A 24,448-nucleotide genomic window follows, 5' to 3' on the forward strand; every position below is an offset into this window, starting at 1 on the left:
CTTAAACCATTCCTCAGAACCCGTATGTACAGCACAGTCAAAGCTGGGAGGAATATTCCAGAGGGAGGGATATTCCAGAGAAGGACAAAATGCTAAAAGTGTTAGTCAGACAAGGACATGAAAGAAGGAGTCAGATGAAACACAACCAATGAAGAAATCAACTTTTTCCTACTTCATCAGTTATGTTGAAGAGAGTCTGGCAGACAAACCTATACACCCATTATGCACATACAACCTTGAGCTTCCCTGATTAACCACTCAAAAGTTAATAAATGACAAGCTAATCCTGGTTGTGCAACTTTCTTTAACCATAGACTTCTTCCATAGCTTCCCTTGAAACACATCCCACGTATTCAGCTGTGTTGGACACTGTAGTATCCCAGCAGAGCCAAGCAGAGCCTATGCTATTGGATAAAAACAAAATCAATTTAAGGCATAGCTCATTTTGGATTGAGACATGATGAAAATAAGTAAAACAGGGATTTGCCACCTGAGATCTATAAAATGGTATTCTTGGAACACACAGAAACAGTAAGTCATCCCAATTTCTCACATGAATTCCTTTCTCTCAGTTAAACTAGCATCATACTACTAATTTCCCTAAGGCTTTTTCAGATCTTTTTTCCTTAAGACTGCTTCAGATTAGAACAGTTTGAAGGCTCATTTCACAGCTGAGGTGTCCCTAAACAGTAATACCAGCAGAATAAATGCAGGACAGCAGCAAAGGAACCTACAGGAGCTCCGTAATAGGTTTCAGTCATAGCCTGGCTGGGCTCACAGGGAATGTGTCCTGGGACAGAGAGAAACCATGTACAGTACAGAACAGCACCAGAAGCAGCTATGCTATCACACAAAAGTCACCTATTTCACTGAACATGGCATGCTATTAATATCCAAAATTCCTAATTGGTCAAAAAAAAAAATCAATAATCAGCTACCAAATGGAAAGAAGTAAATCTTACAGGCTGTGAAACATTTCCTATTGAAAGACACAGAGTAGGAGTTAGCTTACTGTTACTCTTCAAAGTTTCTCCTGTCATGCGTGCAAATAGCTGCTGACATAATTCTAACAATTTTATTCAGCATATTTCAGATACATAATCTTAATATAATGTCCCGCATCTGACAGCCATTCGCTGTCCCTTTTTGATAAGCTGGTTAACAAACTTGCGGTGGTGTGCTTAAAATATTAACTACTAATTATGAATTTGTTTATTTTCCAAATGTATCTTTCCCAATTCTGCCACAACATACTCTAATTTCTGCACTTGGGAAATATTCAGTGCTGTTTTGCATTATTACCTGGTCTATGACTTCTCATTGAAGGGGTAAAAGTTACTTTCACTAGAGACAATCATACTTTTTCCAGCTATCTCTGGGCCAAGAGTAGCTCATGCTAACAATCCTCTCTGGATTCCATTCTTCTGTGGATCTGCATAGGAAGGCATGGTCAGTCTGTGCTGAATCTCTGTCCATGAGCTGCTCATAACTGCAGTGGTTTGCTGTGCCTGTCAGCTTTTCAGACTCTGACTTGGAGCATGTAAATCAGAGGTTTCCAGTCCTTTTATACTTTCTGAACACCATATATGAAACAGCTGTAGACTTCACTCCAGCTCATCATTTCTTCTACAGTTTTCACTTAAACTTCTGCTGAATCCTGTTTACAAAGTACAGAAATCCCAGTGGTAAAGTGCTTTAAAAATTAAATACAAGAGTGCAATGTAGAGGGCACCACTGGGGAGAACAATATCCCGGCCACCCAGGAACTTCCTTTTCTTTCTCCCTTATCTGAAGTATTAAACTACATCTTTTGTAGATAATTTGGGTTTGAATCCTTTCCTTCCAGCTAGCTGCCAGAGTCAGAAGAAACAGGATTAGCTAGATACTTTAGTGTTTTGAAGTGGTTTTGAGAGTCATTACAACCTCTGTCACAGCCACCACATTACTGAAATGCAAACTCTGAACTTCCAGATCAGTTTTCCCATGCCGGAAATGGTTGTACATAATTCTGTATGATTTCCATAAAACACTTAACTGCTCCTAACTTTGTGTGTGTTCCTCTTTTTACATTCAGGGCCAAACTCCTTCCTGAAAAATACAGTATTTTGGTTATTTTCAAATGCCAAATCTCTCTTTTTTCCCAACAAAGTTTTATGAATATAGCTGAAACTAATTTTATAAAACGAGTAAGGATTACTTATGTGCAAATTGTGCTTTTCTTTGCTCAAATTACACAGTGAGGATTTTCCATCACATTTCTGACAATTTTCTCTTTTAACACATTCTCTGTAGTCATATTCATCAATATACACACTTTCAGATGGCTTCAACACTCAGAAAAATAATAAGAAACAACAAAATACAAAAGAATAATACAAACAAATAAAAAGAAATCAAGCTTAATATTTTTCCAATGTCAAAAATTAAAAACTTTTCCAAACTCCATCTTAAAATTAAAAAACAGGCATGTTTGACATTCTCACTCTTCTTTGTTTTATAGTTTCCTGATCCTAATAGGCATAAAATGCTTAAATAGGATTTAATTTTTAAAAAAATTGAAAACCAGTCCACTTCTAAAAAATTCTTTCAGGTTTGAAACAACACAAATTGGAACTGCTGCGTTTTCAGGTATGGTACATCAAATACAGATTAACCTGAATCCTAAATCACAATTCTCCTAGAGCCAAAATAAGCTAGAATCAGGGCATTTCAAAATCTGGATCTGGAACAGCTTTCATATTCACACTTTCAACTGTGATAAGTAGACAGCCATAATCATGGATGGCTCAAAAATTCAACTGGGATTTACTTACTAAGAGCTACTTCTCTGTACTGCCAGTCCAGCTGAATGAATCACACAGCTACTCCCATTTCCTCCAGGAATACCAGACATGTAAGGCTAGGAAACAGGAACTTACACTAGCACTTCTCTAATTTGAATACAGTCACATAAAAATTGCTTAAAAATCAAAGTTCCACTGCGACAGCTTCTCTACCAATGACATTCTTCAAGAAGCACAACTGCTGTGCAGGTTGCAAGGAACAGTGTCACTGTGACAGCACTGTCCAGCTGCACTGACAAATGACAGCCACCAGCCTGCACCCAGCCCCAGGGAGGCTCTCAATCCTACAAGATGCTTTTTTAAGTCACAACTTTGCTCGCTTAGTGAATTTCAGTGGAGGAGCTGAAGACTTCCAGGATTTTGCTAGGATATAGCATCCAACAGCACTGAACACAATTATGTTGTTGGTGACAATTCTAACAAAACAAACCATAAGTTTCTCCTAGGGACCACATCCCTGATTTGTGATTCTATGCATGTGAAAGACACAAGACTGGGAAGTATCAAAATATGCAAATTAGACATGTCTTTATTTAAATCTGCAGTATTCTGAATCCAATTACTCACACATAGTCACAGCAAACTTAAAATACACAATCCAAACACACGAAACACACAAAATGCACTCAAGGCAGCCAGACAGACAAAATGTTCCTTCTCTATAAAGCTGGGTAAAGATACATGGTTGGAAAGTAACATCAAGAGTCACATGGTTTATCTGGCAGGTGTGAATTTTTACAGAGTTATCAGGTGAGGCAATTTTGTCAAAAGGGTCCACAAAAGCTTCCTAAGTATCTTAAAAACTGAGGCTCCACTTTTACACCTTTATATGCTACAATGCAATTCAAAACCAGTAAAACATCGAATCTTCCTCTGGTTGACTTGGATTTCTGCTATTCAAATAAGCGTTAATTAGCACAACTACTTTTACAAGTATTCTTCAAACCTATTTTAAAAAATAGTAATTTCTTATGTGGTTGTAAGTTGCATATAACACACCAGCATTCACTGTGCCTAGTCACTCCATTCTCCTGTGGTCTTCAAGTCCAAGATGATGGTCATAATCTCTTGATGAATTGAGCTAAATACTGAAATCATTCCTTTATAAAGCATGAATAAAGGTTAATATCAACTGTCTCTAATCTTTCATTGCAACAGAGAACATAAGAACAGCTGGTTTTGGGAGTTTTTCCACAACAGGCTTGTAACTACCCACACCTACTACCTTCACCATGAACTCAACATGCTGATCAAATGAGAAAACACACCCAGAACACTAATACAAAACTCCACTTTTATTATCTTAAGTGTTTCACAGCTGAAATGAAGATGTACAGGGTGACAACAGCACTCAAATATTCCTCTTCTTTGAGAGAGAAGTAGTTCCATAGGAAAATGCTTAATTAAAAATTCATGTTTGCTGCAAATGCTGGACATTTTCACTGGGAATCAGCTATAGTATTCTCACGGTGCTAAACCACAGAAGGAAACAGTTAACACTGATATTTGGAATGTCACCTAATAGCGATAAAACAAATCAGAAACATTTGGACGAAATTGGTGGGAAAACATATGGCTCAGCTCTGTAACTGGATATTAACATTCAACCTTTTGGGAAATGCAATGAGATATGTGCCACCACATCCTCACTGCGAGGAAGGGACCACAGAATCAGCATGTTTCTACATAAGCAGCATACAAAATGTTTACTCTGAGCACAAAGCTTCAAGGTTGGTCCAAAATTCTGTAGCGATTGGAACAAGTCCCATGAGTTCAGCAGCCTGCAAATTTCTTTCTTTATAAAATAGAAGATATCAAATCTACACTATTTAACACTTTTATTGCATGTAGACACATTCTTTGTAAGTTGCGTTGTCTGGTAGTTATATTTTTACAGTTATACTATAGTTATATAGTCCCAGTCATCCAAATCTCCAATAGCTGCAATGGGAGCACAGAAGTGGCATACAGACACCACCCAAAAACACTACCTGGAAGATGCAATTAAATGCAATAATATTTTGACCAAACATTTTTTATTTTATAGGCTGAAAATATTCTTTATTGGCTGTTTATACTACACAAACACTGAACTAGAACCAGGTGATCCCATGTTTCCTTCTTCCCAAACATGCAAGCTTATTTGTATTCCCTACAAATGGTGGCAGACAACCTAGTTCCACTAAAATTTTTGTAGATTTTAGCAGTTGTCTGTCACAGTGAGTTTCAGCACTCACCTGGATTTCAGGTAAGGACAGGTTTTAGTTGTTTGTATTTCCATGAAGGCCAACAGCTGTAGTCCACACAGCCTGAAGAGTTAAAAGAGGGCTGCATCTCGCCCTAAAGTCATCATTTACATCCTGCTACCTACAGAGTGTGCTGGACACCACTGACTTGACCCTGTGTCACCATCACTGCACATCTAAGCTCCCACGCTCAGATTTGCCCCTCTGCATACAGGGCAGACAGTTTGGGTCAGGGTGAATCAAATCCCACCTTTGTTTTTTGTTCTTTGATTACCTTGTTATTATGCAGCAGCACTGGCAGCTAGCTTGTGTTTCAGCTCACAGATGAGCTTAATTTGAGAAAAATGTTTCTCTCCTAAGAATTTATCCTAAGGCATTTATAGCAAACAGCAAAAAGATGTTTTGATGCAAACAGATAAACCTACAGAAGTCTAAGTTTTGAGTGACAGCAAGCCATCAAGGCTGTAATAAATCCTAATTAGACAATGCAGCAGAAGTCTATTTAAAAATAATCCTATTGCACCCCAAAATATTTTTCCATTTTAATCTGGCATTAGAGACACTAAGCTACTTCTTACAGATGGACTTAAGCAAGTCTTATCTTTACACGGCTATTTTTCCTTTGCCTGGCATTTTTTCTTTCCAGGATTTATATAAAGTAGGTCAGTAAATGTCTTTACAGGCACTGGGGTCTGGGCAATTACATTTTCTTGAGAAAAATGCCACTGACCTTAGACACTAGTCCAGCACCTGGCCCACTCACAGCCATCTAGATTGAAGTTCCTTAAATGCCTTTGGATAATATAATAATCAAAATAAAACATATATAATTAAAAGCAAGAAGATAATGTTTTAAAATTTTTTTTGTGTTGGGAGAAACAAAGTTTTGAGGCACTCCTGTGGAAAATATTAAGTTATGACAAGCATCACTGGTGCATATGACCATGGAGATTCAGCTTCTCCAGGCTTACACAGACCCACAAGGGAGTTCTTAATAAATTTTGCAGTCATGTATCTCATGGCCAACATTTGTACCAGATCTGTTCTGAGTTCTGAGCTAAATCCTGAGCAAAAAAATGCTACTGGCTGAGAGGATTAACAGGGAAGAAACTAAAGAAAAGCAAGGGAATGAGTCAAAGCACTCTGCATCCACAGGAACACAATTACCTGCTGTGTACACACCCAAGAAATCACCCATCCAGGTCACTGCAAAGAGTAGTTTAGTGTCTGACTATGAAGGCACTGTAATTTTATTGTGTTTTTCATAAAACAGGAATGAGCATTTAGAGACTCGGTACTTTTTTCCATTGGTTATTTTTACTTGGTGGCTTCACGCTACCCGGAAGGCATGGAGGGAGAAGATGGCCTTCCATCTGGAAGGAATTGCTAAGTGGGCAGAGACCTGGCAATGGTGATTGTATTACTCCTTCACACAAGGAAGGAAAAAGTTGTATTTGTCTATCCCTAAATAAAACTATCATCTCATCTAGTGGTACCAGGGAAGGAGCAGCCAACCGTGCTGCCCAGACAGCTCACCACAGCCTGGTTTCTGGTACTTTGTTGTTTTCAACACCAAACACTGTTTCAATGCATCTGAGAGAATCTGGCTGAATTTTACTGCAGAGTTTGTGTTTTCTTCGGTAAGAAGGACAGAAGATTACAGGAACTAGTAGAAGACAAAAACATTCAACTATTCTCAGGCAACACCAGATGGTTTCATTTCAAAGTCTCCAAAAGTGTCATTGTTCACTACTTATACAGTGGATTTTATGCCACTCAGCTGGAACTCTTCTATCAAAAAAAGATGAGGTTCAAACTACAACTTTCTCTCTTGGGAGATAAATGGATTTTTGTGAGAAGAAAGAACCAATGCACTGCACACTGTGAAATATGACCTCATGTCTCATACCAGTAATTTCTTCTTGTTGTATATATGTCTTCACACACACGTACACAAATACCTGCCTATCTAACTCTCTCTTGGATGTCAAGGATTTTATTTTCAAAAAGTTGACCACTAAAGTCCAGCAGGAAATGCACAGAAGTTTAAAATGTTAATCCTCTTAATGTTCACAAATTATGACTAGGTAGGCATTCTCCTCTTATGAGCAGCAAAACTGGACATAGGATGCATTTCAGAACTCAGAGCCAGAGACAGCCTGTGGCACAGTTCAAAGCACAGCTTCAGTCTTGGGATTTACAATGTTGAAAGGCCAGTCAAGTACATGGTAACAGACAACAGTAAGCTATTAAAATTCCACTTAAATAGAATGGGATAGAAGAACCCTGAAAATACAGCACTTTCAAAAGGATTTCAGGGAAGTTTTGTAGAGTGGCAATGTGATGTGCTCAGTGATGGAACAGGAACAACTCTGCAACAGGTTATATGTTTACAACATCATCACCTGCCTCTCCCAGCAGCCTGGACCAAGTTTCTCACCTTACACGAGTGATGAAGTAAGGATGGCAGAGCACTGCTGCTGATAAAGCTGCCTGAAAAACTGAGCTACAATAGCTTCTCTTCTGCTTCTCTGCCCATGAAATAAGCTGTGTTCTAGAATGCTCCAGAAAGAGCTGTTGCTGAGAGATTATTTGAAAATATACCCAGATGAAACAAGTAACCAATGCTTTCAGGAAGAAAAGAGCTAACCTGTGGGATTAAGTGGGACCCCAACTTTGAGAATAAAACGGAGCATTGTTTTGAGAGCTGTTACTTTTCAAGGCACCAAGTTAAAAGTGAACCGGAAGGGAAAGGAAAGATGAGATGCAAAGGCAAAAATGAAGTCAGATGGGAGTCATAATATCCCCGAAGTGTAAAACTGGCACTGCCCACTGTGTAATGGTACAAAATGTTCCTTGATTATTTCGGTGATTTATGATTAAATACACCTAAATGTCTCAGCAGCTCCCTGCAAATAAAAAATTATTGCTTTGGCAACAGTTTGGTGCTTAACAGAAGAGGCCCCAGACCACCAGGTCACACACTTCTCAAACCAGAAAAGCATGAAACTTTGAGTTACCACATTAATGTGAAGTGAGGAGCAGCATGGGATTTTTTTTTTTTAACATTATTGCAACAAACTCAAATGATGTGTGAAATGAAAATTCCCTGTCCAGTTCACAGAGGAGAAAGACTCTGCTGCTTTCAGTGTGCGGAGACAGATATGCACAATTTCAGGCTTGGGTAGACAGCCAGGAAAACCTACCACACCCAGCAGGATCTCGAAGATTTTCAAACAAGCACTCCAGGAGACTAAAGTTTTTTAAGTTTCTTTACTGTTTTCAATGCGCAAGCCCCTAGGCTAACCTCCCTATGTAGTCAGCTAGCTGGAGCCTGTACAAAGAAATTCTGCTTCATACAAAATACACAAAGTTGGAAAGAAAGTACTGAAGACCTTTATAGATACTTGGAAGGGAAACATTAAACAGCTCTCGCTTTCCCTTCAAGTTTTTTGTGCATCCTGAAAGTTTTTTTTTTCTGAGATATGTATTGCTGGAAGCCAGTGGCAAGCACAGGCTCAATCTGTGCTGACTTGTATATCTGAGGTTTGCTCCTGCCTGGTGCTGAGCACTCTGACACTGATCTGCATGCTTGACTTCTAGCAGCACAACAGTCTCAGAGAAAACTACATTGGGACGGTTAGAAGGTTGAAAACTACATGGGGATTTCCTATATGTTCCTAGACTGGGGCTGATGTGCTCCACCCAGGTCATTCTGGGGCTGCCAGATGGATGAAGCCATTCAACTTGAACTGCATGTCTCATGTGAGGGTTTTCAGCTATAAAATTTCCACTTTTACCCAGTAATATATTGTAAATAAATGAGAATACTGCTTATTAAAAGCAGTGTTTTTCTCATAAGTAGTAAATTTGCTCTGATGTTTATGAATGCAGAAAACTTTCAGTAGCATTCTGAAAAGTAATTTCAATCTGGAGCTTTGAAACTTCTGGGCCATGAATAAAATCATTATTAGTTTGGCACCGGGCTTATGATCATTTGAAAGTATAAAATGACAAGAAGTTGGAAAATATTGCTCAGTGAGAGATTTAGAGAGGCTTGCTAATTTACCTATTGCTTCATTCATCACTTTCTGGGTCATTTTCTAAATGAAATAATGGGCTTGCTTAGTATACATGTATTAGTGTTAATATGAGAAGCTTACACTAAATCATGAAATTCACTCCTCACAAACTAAAGACAGATGACCTGACCTGAGCACACAAGTATCTGTACTCACTTGAGCATAATTAATGGGGGCTGGTATGTGAATTACGAGATCTGATAAAACATCCTTTCTTCAAGTCCCTGAGCAACCTTATCTAAGTTTGAAGCTGGTTCTGGTGTTAGCTGGGGGCTACGAGGGGATTGCATGACCTCCAGAGGTTCTTACCAAGCTAATTTTTTTTTTTTTTTTAATTTATGACCTCATAGGGGGAAGTTCTGTTTGCAGTTCTGTAGCAAAAACATAAACCCAGAAAACGTCCCAGAAAACATTCAGCCACTTCAGTTCACTTCAGACTTTAAAATCAAAACCTTACTAGTGGAAGCAGCTTTTCGCAAAAGCGCTGGGCCATAAACTGGTGCACCTCTGGTACAGCCAGGTGTACCCACACACTCCACAAGAACAAGGGGCAAAACAAACAACTGCTATGACAGCATCCTACCCTGAATGGCCTACAGTGACCAGAGGATGTCCCAAACAAGTCACAACCCTAAAGAGTATGCAGGACCTAACCAGAAAGGCAATGTTTCTTCTTTCAGAAATAGAAAATGCTACTATTTACAAATTGCTGTTATTGCTAATTAAGTTAGCAAAACATTCATAAGAAAGCTAGGAATGGAAATATATGACAAAAGAGGCTGTGAGGGGTAAATTATTTATGAAGCAATATTAAATTTCAAAACATCCAAGATCTTCCTAGTGAGTATAAACACTAATATTTTTGTACCTTTCAGCCCAGTGACCCACTAATAACAAAGTTTCTCCTTCCTTTGCTAGTCACAGTTTTAAGAAAAATAAATCAGAAGCCTCTCACACTTCAAAGGGAACATACTTCAAAGAGCATTTCTGCTCTTTCTTTCTACCCTCTCTCTCTCTTCCTATCTCTTAAGCAGCCACACTTCAACTCACATTCATCCCTGACACCTTAATCAGCCAAAGTATTCACCAACTTTTCAGCAAGGAAATGCACTATTGAGCCCAAGTACCTATAAAACAGTTAAACAATGAAGTGTAATAATTTCCTGAATTTCAACTTAACCTTTCAGGAAATACACCCTGCAGCCAAAGTGAATTTACAGTTAACAATCATGAAGGTGCAGTCATTCCAACAGGGGGCTTGAGGGTTTTTTGTCTTCAGACAAATTATATTTTAATGGGCCTAAAGGGTAGATAAAATGGGTTCATGCATGCATATGATTTTAGGCTTAATCACCAGAGCCCTGTATTTAAAAAAGAAATAAAAAATTCAAAGACAAATCAGGGCTAACTATAATCCATATCTGCAACACACACTCTCTTGTCTGTAAAGAACACATGGAATTCAGGAGTACACTGCAAGTTTGAGGCAGTGAAATGCTCCCCCATACAGTGCAATCTCAGTAACTGTTAGGCACAACCTAGATGGGCTCTTACACTAATCTAGTCTTAAACTAATAAAAAACATCAGTAGATTAAAAAATAGACCTAATAATACTTAAGTACTAATAAAACACACACATCCATTATACAGTTAAGGAATTCTTTGTTTGGTTTGGATTTCACTGTTCCCACTGTCTGCAGCTGAATGAGCTCTTAGATAAACCATGGGTATCAAGAAGAGACTACACAGGGACTGTACTTTATTCCCATGAATATCTGCTATTTAGCTCATTTTAAGTTCTCCGTTCAAGTGTATAAAGGAGAAAAAAAAGAGAATAATTTCCACAAAGTCCTCACAGTCATTTCTTTGCTGTTTTATAGCTCTTTCCTATTTCTGTTAACCTTAGCTAGCAAACATACATAAACACATTTTGTTATTCAGACTGCTACTCCTTCCGAATGAAACAATATTTTTCACAGGAATCAAGTTAGGGGTTTGCAGGATTTGAGGCAAGTATTTCAAACTTTTTGGATTAGCACCTTTCTTATCTGCCACTAAGCGAGTGTATATGCAACAGACACAAAAGTAAAATGACAACCTATAACAGTTTTGAACACAATAAAATTTCAAGATGTTGATATTTCACCTTCTCTTGGTGTTAATCAGATGGTGCTGTGACAGAAGAAAAATATTTTATGGTAATAATAAGGAATATTTTATGTTAAGAACAAGGAATTGTTTTGCGGTTGCCATTATGGTTATGAAGAAAATAACAGTGATGTTCACCAAAAAAAGTCAAACAGAGGAAACAAAGTCTTATGATAGGCATCTAATTCCATTCTGAAAAGAACAAAAAAACCCCATGAGACTGGACACATCTGGTGAGACCAAATGTCTGTTCAGCCCCACATTCTCTCTCTGACAGCAGCCAACTCCAGATGTTCAGAAGCACAAGGACAGACAATGCCATTTCAGAGAACCACAGAGAAATCTGGAAGGGATGGGACTTCTGGAGGTCGTGCAGTCCAGCCCCCTGCTCAAGCTGGGCTTCCCCTTGTTACTGCTGCCAATAATCTCACACTCTCAGTGCAGGAATTTCCTGAGCTAGAAGCAATGCCTTAGCACTTTCTTCACTATCTACTAGCAGATAGTCCATGAAAGCCCTAATTTACCGCCTCTGAAATCTCTTATCTTAATGATTGGTGATTTATGTGTTTAAAGAGCTCAGTTTCAACCCCTCCTCATGCCTCTGTAGCTCCACTACAGAGATTTCTCGGGATAGAGGGCACACCCCATTACACATCCACAAACTCAGTCAGAAGTCCAAAATGGCCAGTTCAAGACTCCACAGAGAAACAAGAGAAGTTACACAAGACAGTGTTACTCAGCTGTCTGCTGTCTTTGTTTTTTCCCCTCCAATTCCAGTGTTTATGTAGAGAAAAACTAGGTTTTTAATGAAAATAACAACCCAAACAAACAGAAAGCAGCATATTTGAATGCCAAACACCCAACACCTATTGTCATGGACCCCAGGGTAGCAGCGTCATCGGTGTCTGAAGTTCTATTTCAGTAGTACCCAGGATCTTGCAGTATCTGTCTCATCATCACTGTTTCATGTCTAAAATAAAATCTAGTTACTGCTGTTTTATTGTAAAACACTCTTAATCATCACCTCAGCTCAAGTCTAAGCCTATGAAAATCTGTGGGTGTCTGTCCAGTGACTTCCTGGGGATGCTGAAATGGTTTCACAGAGAGCATATTGCCTAGAGCTTTCAAAGAGAAACGTGTAAATATTGCTGCTTTTCAAGTGGAAAAATGAGGAAAGGAGATTTCCCTGTGATTAGCCAGCAGGTGAGATCCATCTGTTCCCTCCCTAATGCCGGCTGTAGCACACCTTGCTGTAGGTGGCCACTCCGCAGATTACAACGTGGTCGCACGCACGAAGATGAAAATCAAACAACTTTACATTACCCCCCATAAAATCCGCACTGGCCGCTCCCCTGGCTGGATAACAGACAAGGACACACAGACTGTAAAGGCGCTGGCTGACGCTCCTGGCTCTGCCTGTGCCGATCCAGCGGCACGGAGCGGCAACAGAACCGGTTCGGAGCGCGGCTGAGCGCCGGCAGCCCCGGCCCAGGCGCGCTCCCGGAGCGCGGAGGCGCGGTCCCGCTGCCGGCGCTCCAGCCGCCCGTGGAAAGCAGCCCGCGTGCTTCCCGCCCGCCTGCACGCCTCTGCGAGCCGACGAGGTGTGCCAGCGCAGCTCCCTCCCGCCAGCACGGAGCAGCAACTCAATCTGGCTCTAATTATCTCCGATGTGCGCGATGAGCGAGCGCTTTGTTCGGGGCGCGCTGGGGACCGGGGCGGTCCGCTCCCCCTGCCCGGCCCTGCGCCTGTCGGGATGCAGGGAAGCACCCGGGGCTTGGCAATGGGGCGGCCAAGCGCTCTCCCTGCCGAGGTCGCCCCCTGCGCTACTTACACCAGGGTGGGCTCGCAGGGGAACTGGTTCCAGGCGCACTTGTACTGGGCCTGGACGTAGCTCTCCGTCCCGTCCAGCACCGAGCAGCTCACGTTCTTGTTCACGATGTAGGCGCACCAGTTCCTGCGGGAGAAGGACAGTGTCGGTCAGGCACTCCGGGCCCGCCCGGCCCGGCGGGTCCCGCAGCGCGCCCCGGGCGGGCGGTACTCACTTGCTGCGGGAGCCCGGCCGGGAGTACGGCAGGTGCGGGCTGCCGTGGCTGAGCCCGGCGGCGCCCAGGGCGAGGAGGAGCGGCAGAGCCCACCCCGAGGGCGGCGCGGGCCCCAGGCACAGCTCCATGGGGCGGCGGGCAGCGGCGGCGGGCGAGCGCAGCGGGCCGGTGCCTCTCCGCCGGCTCCCTCCGTCCGTCTGTCCCTCCGTCCGTCCCGCCCGCTCTCAGCTCCCTCACTGACGCAAATCCCCCCACCCCGTTTCCGCCCTCCACGGCGGCTCCGCACCCCCCTCCGGCCAAGGCGCCGCTCCCCTCAGCCCGGCCCCGGCCCCGGCCCCGGCCCCCGCCCCGCTCCAGCCCCCGGCCCCATGCGGCGCCCGGCCCCCATCAGCGGGACCCCGCGGGCAGCCCCCGCTCCCCGGGCCCTGCCCGAGCCGGCCGGCCACAGCCCCGTACCACTTTTCCCTCTGGAAAGCTCTTGGGAGGAGAGGGCCGGGCCGGGGAAGAGCCCCCCGCTCCCGGGGAGCCGGGCTGCTGGGGCAGAGGGCGGCCCGCGAACCGGGGAAGGGGGCGCGGGGCACTTCAGGTGGGGCCGAGCGGTGCTGGGCTCCCGGGCTCTGCGGGGAGGCTGAGGCTGGTTTGCTGCTTTGTGGCACCCTGGGGTCCTGCCTGGCACCAGTGCCGAGAGGTGGTCGGTGTTCCTGTCGTGGCCCGATGACGGCTCGTTTCGCCCACTGTCATGGGAAGGATGCTGGCGAGGGATGTACAATAAGCCTTTAATTGTAAGGGAGGTGTTCACTGGGCAGAGTGAGAAATGGGCATTCAGCTTCACCTGGCTGTTAAAATCCAACTTAAGCACCTCATATCTGCCCGTGTGAGGCCATGCCACCGAGAGCAGGGCCACAGGGATGCCCCTCTGTCCTCCTCAGCTCCTGCTCTTTTTCAACAACGGGACCAACCGAGGGCAGGACCACAAGGATGTCCCCCTATCGTCCTCAGCTCCTGCTCTTTTGTGAGTTGGATTTTTGGCTGAAGTGACACTGAACAAAAGCATCGGGGCTGGGCCAGGGCAGGCTGCTCCCAGCAGTGGGAAAGAGGGGAAGGGAGAGAGCAATCTTTGGGTGGAGAATAGTTTGGGTGGGAGATTTGGGAACAGTGCGGGCTGCTCCTGCTGAGCCTGACCAGACCCAACCCTGCTCATGCGCTCCCAAGGCCTCCCATGGCCAGCAGCAGCTGCTCAGGCTTTCCTTGTTCTCCCAGCAGCAGGGCAGGGCTCTTCCTTCTGCTGTAGGCAGCAGCCTGCTGACCTCGTCATTTGCCCCGACCTGCTGAAACAGGCAAATTTCATCTGCCAGTCTTACTGGGAGTCTCACCCAACAACTTCACTCTACGAGTCTGCCGGGAAATAAGCTTTAAATGCTGAGGTCAAAATGATGCATTCAGACTGGTTTTTAGAAACTGTTTCATTGGAAATATACACTAAAGCTTCCTGTCCCCTAGAGAAATGTATGCCAGTACAGATGCATAGGAACACTTCACTGGCAATAAATAGCAATGGAAAAAGATGAGATGTTGCTTCAATCTGTCCTATTTCACTTGAAACCCTTCTAATGCTCTGTAGATGCTTTGAAGAGGATAACACCTCACTCTCTTAAGAAATTGTGCTTTAAACTTCTCAAGGGTTAAACAATTTCCTGTGCCACTGTTTGCATTCATGGAAGCATGTAATTTGGTTTTCATTATTTGTGCTGGCAGAAATTATCTGGAGTTTCCCAAGCCTGTAGAGAGCAAGACTACAGTGCAGTTCCTAAAAAGCAATAAAGAAGGCTTTTTCTTCCTTTCCCCCTTCCTCACTCAGCCAAGGAACTTATGAAATTTGTCCTTTTCCAAAAGTGATGAGCAACATGGAAGAGCTGCATATTGTCCCACAAAGGGAAAGTCATTAAATAACGAAAGACTGAGGTCATGCCTGTCTTGAGAATGACTGCATAGTACAAAAATTAATAGACTGATTTAAACAAAATGAGCATGAAGCAGCAGTATATTTCCATATGCTAAACACTGAGCTTACATTTTGGTGAAGAAAGACAAAGCAGATATTACCTGATTTGCCATGAGGGCACCCAATTTACCTGTGAACTCCAGAGTCAATTGCCTGACCAAACGTAACATGGAGACACCTTTAGAAGGAGAGTTGTTAGAGCCCCTGCTTATCCCATGGATATGACAGATAATAAGTCAGGAGCTTTCTGCAACTTCAGGATTCTGTCAATGTTTGTTCATGCAAGAAAATCTCTCCTGATTTCTGATATATACTTGTCCCTTTACTGTCTGGATCAACTACTTTGTAAATATTATGAAACAAGGCTTTCACAGCTTTTGCTGCCATTTCTTTAAAAGGCTATGTAAGGCTTCCACTGCAAAGCACAGTGCATTTTGGAGTTTGTTTCATTTAAAATAAACCATAACAATAAAAAAAAAAAAATCCTGCAGGACCAGTCCTATCTCCTCCCTGAAACTAGAGCTCTGTTGGAACTTGAATACAAGTGCTGGTGAAGAGAGTGAAGTTCTGGGGTGGCTGCACGATGGCAGTAAGGAATATCAACAGAGGATGACTTGTGCTAGAAGTGTTGAGCTGAAAAGAAAGGGATGAACTTGGGTGGGTGCATAGAGTTGACCTCAGCCCCTCTGACATTCACACTGGGCCTATCAATATGATATCAGCTGATTCAACAATAACCAGTACAGAAACTGGGCTTTGTCTGGAGAATCTTCTGCTCAGGTGCATGCTGAAGATGTGGTCCAAGCTCTGTGCATGGCTGCATTTTTTCTGTGGGTGTAACTAGTTTTATTTCACAGTGTAAGTATGAGGGTTAAGCGTGTTCCCAAGGAGACAGAAATGTCCACATTTTTTATTTCTGTCTATGTCATCTCATCTCTAAAATTCACAGTAATCCCAAGACAGATGATTCTTACATGGAAAGCATCCCTCCACCCCTCCCTACAAATGGAGCACGTAGTCTGTGAGTGCACTGAGGAGAGCTTCAGTGACTGGTGAGCTCAGTACACACATCCTTGGGAGACGGAGTTCAGCAACGTGAGTCCATAAATCCTTTGAAATGTTTTAAATTTCTTGTTTCTTTGCTAAGCTGTTTGTCTGTGTTTCTAGCACCAAGACCAACCATACTTTCATACTTCATAAGAGGATAATGATAGGGAAACAACAAGGGCCACGTGCAAGGGTTGCCAGAGAGAGAAAAGTGCACAGAACAGGTGGGCAGAATAATTTTCAAAAACATTACCAGATTTTACTGCAGAACTTCAAGAGAGAAAGGTATCTGTAGTGGTGTGGTGCATGGGGTAGAAATGGTTTTTTCCCTGCAATTTACATCCCTTATCCATCAGCTTTTCTTTTCTGTAGATTTCAGCAACAAATTGCTTCGTGAATTCTGGGTTCCTTTTCTTCAGGTTCACTGTCTCAAAACATTGCCAAAATAACCTGAGGTGAATTCTCTTTAATAAAAAAAAAGGGAAATATTGTCTGTGGCACAAAAGGTCTTTCAGGTACTTCCCATTGGCCATCGGATGTGAGGAGCTGGCCTACAGCTGTGGGTAGTCTGGGCTTACATTTGGTGCTGTGTTAACTCAGTCCATGAGTCAAAGCAGGTCACAGTGTCCCTATGGAAAGATGAAACTGGCATTAGGGAACAAAGAAAAGTTTGAAAGGAAGTTGTAGGAAACTGCAAGCTAAAAGAGGAAAGCTTGGATGGAGGTGTATGACGCATGCTGGCTTGGATATACCAGGAAAAGTACTCTGTTGGGGAAAGAGGGCTTTGAATACTGTTTTGCAGAGACATGACACAGCCCTGTCCCATTCACTTGGCCTTGTATGTCAATACATAGTAATCTTAACATGAACATAAAAATTCTAATTTGAATGTAGGATGGGTGTTTTGCAACTTTTCCACTCTCAAATCACAGTGTGAGCTTTGTTTGCAATTTCTTTAAAAAAAGCATTCCCCATCACAAGAAGTGATGGGTTTCAATTTTTAAATTTTATGTGTAATCACCTCATTAAAGTCTGCCAGATACATATTTAGCTGTGAATATTTAATGAAAATTAATGACTGAATGAAAGGTAAATAACAGATGTTAATAAAATTACTGTTTATAAACACCTAAACTTAGTTTAAAATCCAAGCAGCACTAGTCAGTGATAAATCAATAACTAATGAGAGAAGGGAGAGTGGAGTATTTTGGTTTTCTCTTAACTGGAGAGCTACCTTGGAGAGCCATAACAGTTACACAGCCACAAGGATTTTGCTCATTCCACAACAAAAAGAGCTTTCTGGGAGCTCTGGAGTATGCCCATGTGGTTCCAACCAGTGCTCAGCCACATCTCCTTTCTGAAGTGCCATATTTGTCTATCTAGGCACTGCCAGTGTGGTGTTGAGGATGTTTCAGTGTGTGGGTGGGCAACCTGGCAACTCCAGCCTTTCTTCTCTGGTGTTATTTCCTTCTTGGAGAAAAACATTTGTGCTAATTTCATTTATTTAAACAGAAAAACAAACTGGTGTATTACAAAGAGCCCAAACGTTGCCTAGTTGTGGCACACATCAAGTGTTTGTGTTGAAACTGATGCTCTTTATTGTCACAGGTATGGTTTTGGCTGGAGGAAAAAAGGAACAAAGACTATTCCCTGGGAGCAGCTCTCAGCACACCACTGCATCTGTTCAAGGCTTCAAGGCAGGACAGAAGAGATCAAACTACATTATTCACCTGGAAGAATGATCTGAGTGCTGGAGCATGGTTAAACCACAGGTATTCCACACTTGTGGAATAGCCTGTCTACTTTATACTGGATGGTTGTGACACCTAAAGAAAGAGTGGGATTAAGGTCTCCACTCCTCCCATACAAAAGTTAAGTGCTCTCTTATATTACCTGTTATATAATGTGACAGGACTGACTGACATATCATCCACTGATATGGTTACCATGGTTTTCTGAGCAGAGCAGGCCTGGACATCCAATATGGGATGACAGTCAGAAGAAAACATTTTATTGCACCACAAGCCCTTTCAGTGAAGAGCCCGAGGCTGGCTGACACATGTGTATGGGGCAAAGAAGTTAATGAGTACTGGAATAAAATCAGAGGAGATTGGCATTTCTTGGCAGATGGGATGTTGGTGGGAGGGTAGAGGAGGCAGGGGGAAGAGACTTTTTTTGTGTCAGCTTATCTTTGATTTGGTGAAATTGCCAGGTGACTTCAAGGGAGAAGATGCACAATGTTCCTTTGTTCTTTCCACAGCTACTGCTTCTCTAACCTGCACATACAATAGGACAAAGCTGGTTTGTATAAAACAACAGTTGCTACCTGTGCACAGGCCCTTCTAAAACCTGCAGGCAAATTGCTGAAGTATATTTAAAAGGCTGAGCTTTAAACTATGCACTGTTTTACCCTTGCTGTAAAGAGTTTATTTGAGTCTTGCTTCTTATGAAATGAAGAGTTGTCATACTTGTTTTGATAACTCACTTTTGATGGTAGTGCAGTATTTCAGAATAAAGAATAAAACTGAGGGCATTAATTACTGTGCAGTCCTTTCCTCCTGTGGTACAGGGCAGCTTTCCGAGTTTCACAGCATGCACTGCCCTTCTCAACATGCTGCTCTCTGATTCAAAGTGACAGATTTCAGCTTTCATGATACTTTAAAGATGAGCTGGAATGGAGAGCAAGGGAGTGGCACATGGCTTTGCAGTCTTTGGGACAAAGTTGTCAGCAGATTTTTAAACAATTACATTGCTCTTGGTAGAAAATCACATGATTCTGAAGCTTGAATTCCTTGTTCATCAGTTTAACTAGTCAGTCTCATGCTGAAGTTCCTGAAGTTTGAACTAAGCAAGAAAGTTAAGTGAGTCTAACTACAACGGAGTCAAATTTCTATGCAGACATTATAATTTCATTTTAGGAATAATAGATATTGATTTATTTAAATAAATTTATTAAAAATGCAGTCAGTCCACTGAAAATTAAAATAAGAAAGTCGAAAGTCTTGCTGAAAACAAGAGGCGGAAATTCTTTATGTCAGTAAGACCTAATACTGTGATTCACAACATCAGTCTTGCTTCCTTGGAAAAAATAACTCCTGGCTTATTTCCCAATGAAAAAAAAAAAAAAAAGAAGGAAACCTTCTCAACATTTCTTCTGATTCTTATCTATTTTTATCTAATTTGATAATTTATAATTACCTTTGTTTATTCTACAGATTTTCCAATAAATTATTCTTGATAAATGTTTTGCATTGTATCCTAATTGTGTGTCCAACTGTGTTTTAATCAGACTGCAAACTATGCGTGTTGGATTTCTCAGGGCTGCAAATAAATAAACTGGTGACAGCAGTACTCTGGTTTGATCAGTTGAGAAATCTAAATGAGCTGAGGGCAACATACAGTGGGCAAGTACTTCATTCCCACCAATGTCAATGGGAATCAGCAGCCCTCACCTCTGTGAAAACTAGGAATTAAGCACCCAAGATTTGTTTCAGTCAAACCTCTGCTGGATAACATAATTGGATGCCATCTCTGTCCATTTTCTGCTTCATTCTGCCACCTCATCTTGAAAATCTCAGGCAAGAATCAATAGTTTATTTAAAAACACCAGATATTCTATTTTCAGACATACTGGTATAAAGTAATTTCCATTACTTGAGCAGGAAAGTCCTTGGAGTACAGGGAAGTACAGAAAGGTTTTCCACAGATAATGGCCTTGTTGAGTTTTTCTTTCCAATACTGGGAGAAACTGGGTAGGTTGAAATATATGCCTTCTAATGAGCAGTAGCCATGTAATTAATTACAAGTAGTAGACAGTGAAGAGTATTTAAATATGTATTTAAATTCTCTTATCATGACATTTCCATTCTGTATCCTAATGTCCTTCAGTTAACTGAATGTTTATGTAAATTGGTAAATATTTAGAATTTAGAACATCTCAGAGGTTTTAGCAGCCTTAAGTTGTCTATGAGATAAATTCAGACTAGTCTTGTATTTCCTTTTTCCCACCTGAGATCAAAACCTCCTGGTGAGGATGGTGACACCATTTCCTCTGATTCTTTCAGACACATCTTACACTTCAGCATCCTTCCTGCTGCAGGCTGTACAGACGAGTGTTCTACATCAACCATGGGCTTGTATCCTCTTTAATTTGTCTTTTATTGTTAAAAGGAAATATCTGTTGCCAAAAGAAGGTGTGGTTTTATATGGTCTTGGAAGAGCAGTTGCTACAGGGATGATGGTTGTGGGAGAAGAAGTTAAAGATGAACGTTGCTGGTGTGCTCCCTGCATGGGGGACTGAGAACTGGTGGATCAAATGATAGTAATACTTACGCTGGACAAGACTGTATGCAGTAGTGGTAAAATGAACTCATGGTTTTAGAATTTACTTCGGTGAACATAGGATATAAAGAATTTATGTATAGGAGCATATTTTCAAGAATGAACTCAGTCATGGACTCAATTCAGGGCATCTGGCATTATTTACAGCATTTGCTTTTACTTTAACAAGCACAGGATTTCAGGCTTGTAGAATGTTATTTAAAGTATTTTCTTTATAACGGCTAAAATTAAATATAAACTTTAGGATGAACTCTTGTCAGGAATTGTTGGTAGTCTCTGCTCCTGTTGATGTTGGGCTTTTCTCTTTCTTCCCTTTAGCCATTTGCAGAAGAACATGGTGGAGTCATTACTGCTCTAGGATGAGAAATGAATAAGGAAGGAATCCTGTTGTTCTATAGGTATCTGTCAGTGATGCTAAAAAATATGAACAAAATCAGAACTCTGTTGTCTTCAGTGTTACAGTCTCAAGCTTTGTGCTGAGGCCTGGTCTCTACAGGGAATTTTGCCACTCCAATTATACCAACAGTATTAAAGCCAGCAAAAAGTCTGTAGATATAGGTTATTGTGCATATGCTAAGATAGCCTATTTTAATTTGAGAAGTGGTTTGAACTGTGCCAGATGAAAATATCTGTATTGCAGTAATAACAGCTCCCACACTAAGTGTTGTAGGGCAGCTGAGGTTAGGATGGAGGGGGAGGGAGTGGGAAGAAAGCAGAAAAGGAGGAGGGGGTTTTTATTCTTTTCTTTCACTTTGGGTTTCTCTTTCTGAAAGAAATTAAAAGCTTGTATGTGTCATTGCTGGTTAGAAATACATGGGCTACTCTTTTGATCCTTTTAGTTTTGATTTTGGAGAAATAGGACAATCTTTAAGAAGCTGCCTTGCTTCTTCTCAGTCTACACATTCCATTCGAACAGTTTTCCAGCATTACCAACAATAGGCCACTTGAAGGCAAACATTCAATTAGTAAATCTCACCAGTTCATTCCTACTGTTCCCTGATGCTTGTCATTGATAGAGAAATAATATCACAGAAGCTGTCACTGTAGACTGTGCTAGGGGAAAATAAATTGCCTGAAGCACAGTAGGACATTTCCTAACTGGAGGTCAGGGAAGTCACTGCAAATTATTACACTGTAATTTCACTGCAAATAGTGTACTGCTGAAGATCAACACAAATTATGGGGACAGTTCTCCTTCACGGAGAAGACATCCATATCCAGAGCAGAAACATTAAGCCAAATGTCTAGAAATACCAGCTGTGTATAACCGGAGAGATTTAGATAACTCACAAAGAGCCGCTTCACTGAGTGTATCCTTAGACAGCCAAAACTTCACTGCCTCATGCATGAGTTGTCCTTTTTCCCTTTAAAAAATGGGAATGCTCCCAAGACCTTTATTCCTAGAGAGGTCTGCTAAGTTCAGTGGACTTTACAAGTTACAACAGTGAAATCTCGATGGAGAGGGAATGACTTATCATTGTTAGATTACGGGATGTATTTTGTTACATCAGTGTTCTCTGTAAAAACTGAGGCAGAAAAAATAATTTCTCTACCTACTGTGCTTCATTTATCCTTACATTTTTTTTTTTTTAGTACTGCAGCATCTACATTTTGCTTTTTCATTTAAGTTCCAGTTCCTGGAATTCCAGCATGATTTGAACACTTCAGATTGTATTGCAAAAGAAAGTTAGTTCTGGCATTCCTTTGCAGAGAGCAATTTGAAAATTTGACTCAAACCCATCCTACAGACTCAAAAACAAAAAGGAAAGTACATATAATGGTATCATTTTCAAATCTTACTTTTAAGCCAGTCTCCTGATTTATTTTTTTTATTGTTAGAGCTTTGCAGTAATTCACTGTCTTTGTCCAACTGCTTCTGACTTTCAGCAGTCCTCTGGAGTTGCTGTCTGGAGTTGGCAACACAGATTACCTGAAAGCATTATTTGCTGTGTGGCACATTGAAAGGCAACAAAGACTTTATTTTTAGATTCTTCATCCAGTTATGGAATCAGAGTTATTCACTCTGCTACAAACCTTACTTTACAATTACTTTATTTCATTTTCCTTGTGTGTAAGCTTTCTCTGGGAAGGGTCATATATCTGGATTGAGTTACTAGTGTGAGACTCTTTCTTTCCCCTCAGTTCTGTCTGTGGTAACTGGGTGTTTGCATTTCAGTCGCCCCCTCAACCTACAGACAGCACTTCATGCCTGACTCATTTCTTGGTGACTTGCAAAACTCTTTTGAGACACGTAAATGTTGATAATTTTTTCCAGGCTTTAGCAATTTTTATGTGAGGAGCTAGCTTTAAATTCAAGCCTAGATCCTTTGCATGGATATACTCTTTTGTTTTCAGGCAGTTAACAAAAAAAAAAAAAAAAAAAGCAGAAGTCCACAGCCAAATATTGCAACATAGGTTGGACACACATCCAGGGGTGGGAACAAGACAATCCTTTTCTACAGACTGTCTCTAGGGTCTGGTCCTGTTTTTCAATTGGCAAAAAGTGGTTACAAAACATTTTATACTCACACCAAAACCTCACTGCTGTTAAGGACAAGGCTGGCTTGGGCCTTTTGAAGGTGCAGGGCCTCTGCAGGTTCCTGCTGCTGCTGCAAACACAGATGTTTGAAGCAGTCAAAATTGTACACATTTAAATGAATGATGGTTTCTGCCTATGGGTAAGACTTTTATCCAGTGTAGTAGAGAATCAGACTGTTAAAAAATATAAGACCCATATGCAGCTACTCTCTAGTCATTATTGGAACCTGGATCTTTTTCTGATATGTTAAACAAAGGGAGAAAACATTTGGTTATCAAAACTTAACTTTGAGTGCAGGTTATTAAATGAGAGTTATACCATCCAAAGCAGTCAGATTTTGCCACCTTAACAGTCAATGATGAGCAGATCAAATTTACTTGCCATCACCATAATGCACACAAACGGATACTGGAAGAGCTGCAACGTTGTGTTCCGAGGGTGGAAATCCAATGGCTTCATGTCCAGCAGTACAAAATAGCCAGCAGCTCACACAGAAGTCTACTGCTTTTCTGCCTACAGCAATGAATCCTATTTAATCATCTTTATTTTACATCCTAGAGTAATTTACACCAGCTGACTCAACCTGAATTTTAGGAAGGATAAAAAAAATCTTATGAAGTGACAGCATTTCGTGTTCAAAGAGTTTTAGATCCTTTGACAAAGATAATCTGATAGCTCTTTTTTTTTCATAGAGAGTCTGGTTTTCCTTTTTCTTTTGAGAAGAAACTTACATATACTACTCACAAACATTTCTCAATCTTTAATAAATACATATATTATATATAGAAGACAGTTGTTTTTGAAAAGGTAAGCTGATAGGTGAAATAATACAGATGAAAGTTCCATATGTTATGGATTCTGAGATGGCATTATTTATTTTTCATCTAAGTGAAAATTTAAACAGGATTTTACTACTTCTGTATCTCTCTGTGTAGTCGCTTTCTCAGTGTTCCAAGAGCAATAACTGGCATTGCCTAAAACCTGAGGAATGTTCTCACAGATTTCCCTCTTTCCCAGGAATCAGAAGAACTGGAAAGAGTGGAGGCAGATATACAGTTAGTGTCCATAAAAAATGTGGCAAATACATTCCAAAGACAGAGCAGACTTAAAAGTGATAGCTGTGATTTTGAAACATCTGAGAACAAGAGAACCGGGTA

General features: G+C 41.3%; 1 protein-coding gene and 1 long non-coding RNA gene across 3 annotated transcripts in view; one reads left to right on the forward strand and one right to left on the reverse strand.

Moving 5' to 3' along the window:
• EMILIN2 (elastin microfibril interfacer 2) overlaps positions 1-13,556 on the reverse strand; it is a 37,032-nt gene extending 23,476 nt beyond the window's left edge. The window contains exons 1-2 of one of the 2 annotated variants that reach the window (XM_064434556.1): positions 13,363-13,556; positions 13,152-13,274 (exon numbers count right to left, since the gene is read on the reverse strand). In XM_064434556.1, coding sequence (XP_064290626.1) covers positions 13,152-13,274; positions 13,363-13,490 — 251 coding nt within the window. In that variant the 5' untranslated portion in view covers positions 13,491-13,556. Of the gene's footprint in view, positions 1-9,327; positions 9,490-13,151; positions 13,275-13,362 lie in introns of those variants that run through there. The other variant, XM_064434567.1, reaches the window with a different exon arrangement.
• Positions 13,557-14,592: 1,036 nt separating this feature from the next.
• LOC135308928 (uncharacterized) lies at positions 14,593-18,739 on the forward strand. Its single transcript, XR_010369298.1, has 2 exons — positions 14,593-16,459; positions 18,020-18,739. It is a non-coding gene; the product is annotated as an uncharacterized LOC135308928 (long non-coding RNA).
• Positions 18,740-24,448: the final 5,709 nt, after the last annotated feature.

Source organism: Passer domesticus, chromosome 1, assembly GCF_036417665.1.
Source record: "Passer domesticus isolate bPasDom1 chromosome 1, bPasDom1.hap1, whole genome shotgun sequence".
Taxonomy (NCBI): domain Eukaryota; kingdom Metazoa; phylum Chordata; class Aves; order Passeriformes; family Passeridae; genus Passer; species Passer domesticus.